Source organism: Perca flavescens, chromosome 9, assembly GCF_004354835.1.
Source record: "Perca flavescens isolate YP-PL-M2 chromosome 9, PFLA_1.0, whole genome shotgun sequence".
In the NCBI taxonomy this organism is placed as follows: domain Eukaryota; kingdom Metazoa; phylum Chordata; class Actinopteri; order Perciformes; family Percidae; genus Perca; species Perca flavescens.
In genome coordinates this window covers 32,930,952-32,933,779 of record NC_041339.1, presented here as the reverse complement: position 1 = coordinate 32,933,779, position 2,828 = coordinate 32,930,952, and the positions used below count along the sequence as shown (strand labels likewise).

At 50.2% G+C, this 2,828-nt stretch overlaps 1 protein-coding gene across 1 annotated transcript; it reads left to right on the top strand.

Moving 5' to 3' along the window:
- The first annotated feature begins 276 nt into the window (after positions 1 to 276).
- On the top strand, positions 277 to 2,331 carry foxc1b (forkhead box C1b). Its single transcript, XM_028588040.1, has one exon. It carries the CDS (start codon positions 542 to 544, stop codon positions 1,961 to 1,963), a length of 1,422 nt encoding a protein of 473 aa, XP_028443841.1. The 5' UTR covers positions 277 to 541; the 3' UTR covers positions 1,964 to 2,331.
- Positions 2,332 to 2,828: the final 497 nt, after the last annotated feature.

Genomic DNA, 2,828 nt, shown 5'->3' with positions numbered 1-2,828 from the left:
TAGATTAATGAGAAGTTATTTTATGGCTCGCAACATGATGCATTAATACAAATAATAAATGCCTCGCAATTTGAGTCATTAAGGGAATTTGTCAACATTCTAGGCACACCCTTAACAGCATTTTAATAACTCCATGTCTGAGCTGAGGAGAGAGGGAAGGAGAGATGGGGCGGCGGAGGGGTGGTGTAGTAACTTTTGTCGCCATGCAGCTTTTCCACAGGTTCATTTCGTCCTCCAATTGGATGATGGAGCACACATTCGGGGAGGAGCAGTGCGAGCAGCCAAAAGGGAGGAAAAAATGTGAAGGGTAAAAAAAAAAAAAAACTTCCTTGCTGTGTAGACTCATGCTCCTCCAGCCTTACTTTCAGTTCACTGCAGCAGTGTGCGCACTCTCCGGTTCACCGTGGCGAGTTGTGGCTTAAAAAGGGACTTCCAGACGATACAGAAAGAAAAGAAAGCAGTCATAGAATCGGAGCACACACCGAAGTTGTGAGAGTTTCTGGGGGGACGCAGTTTGGGGAGGTTTTACGCATTGCGCAGGATGCAGGCGCGCTACTCCGTCTCCAGCCCCAACTCTTTGGGAGTTGTACCGTACATCAGCAGCGACCAGAGCTACTACCGGGCCGGCGGTGGATACACCGGGATGCCTGCGCCCATGAGCATGTACTCCCATGCGGCCCACGACCAGTACCCGGCCAGCATGGCCCGGGCGTACGGACCGTACACCCCTCAGCACCAGCCGAAGGACATGGTCAAACCTCCCTACAGCTACATCGCTCTCATCACCATGGCCATCCAAAATTCACCGGAGAAAAAGATCACCCTGAACGGAATTTATCAGTTTATCATGGAGAGGTTCCCCTTCTACCGGGATAACAAGCAGGGCTGGCAGAACAGCATAAGGCACAATCTGTCTCTCAACGAGTGCTTTGTCAAAGTGCCCCGGGACGACAAGAAGCCCGGTAAGGGCAGCTACTGGACTCTTGACCCGGACTCTTACAACATGTTTGAGAACGGCAGCTTCCTACGGCGCCGGAGGAGGTTCAAAAAGAAGGACGTGCAAAAGGACAAGGATGACCGGGACAGACCAGGCAAGGACCCCTCTGCCCGCACCCCGGGCAGGGAGCAGGACCCGTCTGTGCAGGGCGCTCAGCCGGTGCGGATCCAGGATATAAAGACGGAGAACGGGACCTCAACGCCGCCGCAGGCCGCGTCCCCGGCCCTGAGCGCCGTTCCCAAAACCGAGAGCCCCGACAGCAGCAGCAGCAGCATGTCAACAGGCAGCCCGCACAGTGTGCCCTCCACCCGGTCCCTCAGCATGGATGGACCCGAACACCACCAACACCTCGGCCAGGCCCCGGCACAGCAGGGCTTCAGCGTGGATAACATCATGACCACCCTGCGGGGGTCTCCGCAGGCCGAGCTCTCCCCGCCACTCATCGCCTCCTCTCGGACAGGTATAACCCCTTCACTGTCGCTCAACTATTCCCCGAACCAGACATCCGGGTACAGCTCAACGCCCTGCAACCAGAACGCCCTGGCCAACTCCAACGCGACCTATCACTGCAACATGCAAGCCATGAGCCTGTACGCGGGGGACAGATCATCCGGCGGCCACCTGGCGCCGTCCTCCACGGTGGAGGAGGCTCTGCCCGACTACTGCATCACCACGACCACCGCGTCCCCTCTCGGACACAGCAACCTGGGCCAGGCGGGCCAGGAAGGCCACCACGGGCACCAGGGCAGGCTCGCGTCCTGGTACGGGGACCTGAGCCACTTGAGCCCGGGTTACCCGGCGCAGCAGCAGAACTTCCACTCTGTGCGGGAGATGTTTGAGTCCCAGCGGATCGGGCTGAACGGCTCCCCGGTCAACGGGAATAATAGCTGTCAGATGGCTTTCCCATCCGGCCAGTCCATCTACCGCACCTCAGGAGCTTTTGTTTATGACTGCAGCAAGTTCTGAAAGCTAAAAGTGTGTCTTTTAAATTAATAACTCTAATATATGTTTTATATAATTTTTTTTGTACTTTTGGTCTTTTACACACTCCGAATGGACATAAGAGACTCAGAGACACGTAAGAGACACGTAAGTTTTCTTCCCTCTCACTTTGAGAATTGTTTATAAAAATGGCTCAAATACCAGCTTTTATGACCATAGACTGTAAATTATAGCCTAATATAGTAATTTATTTTTTAGGGCAAGGGAGGGGTTGGATATTGAGGACCAAACGCTTCCAGTTTTTCCAGTTTTCTTATTGCTGCCTTTATTTGTCCCAGTTCTTGTATAGAAATAGAGAGGGGACTTTGTAGACTATACTGACTTATTTTATTCATTTTGTTTTATTTGTTAAAAACTATTTTGAAGGCATTACATTTTGTTTGTTTAATAAAGTGCCGTCTATTTGATCCTAATTGGAGTGATTTATTAGCAGTGGTAGGCTAACGCTACAGCAAGGGAGTAGCCTAGGCATGTTTTATTTTTTAAATTAAGAGATAGTTAACACGAGGGCAAAGTGGGTTTGAGTGTTAAATATTTAACATTTATTTTGTCGACTTTCTAAATGCTCTAAAATGGTGGCCACTAAGAAACATTAACATTAAGAAAATGAAAGAAGTGTGTAGTTTTTGTCTGCGTGCATTTGAGTCTCTCAGGAGATCCACATTATTTGAATATTCTCTTTTATGTAAGACAAAAACCAATGAAACATTATTTAAGGTTCTTAGCACCTTTTTGGTCGAAGAAGAAATATTTTTATTTAAAGGTATGAGGGGGGGGGTCTGCTACTTAACGCCTCAGAGGCCAAACGCAACCTCTCCAGCCGAGGTTA

Coding starts and splice junctions, on each gene's coding strand:
- foxc1b (XM_028588040.1), top strand. CDS start 542: ATGCAGGCGCGCTACTCCGTCTCCAGCCCCAACTCTTTGGGAGTTGTA.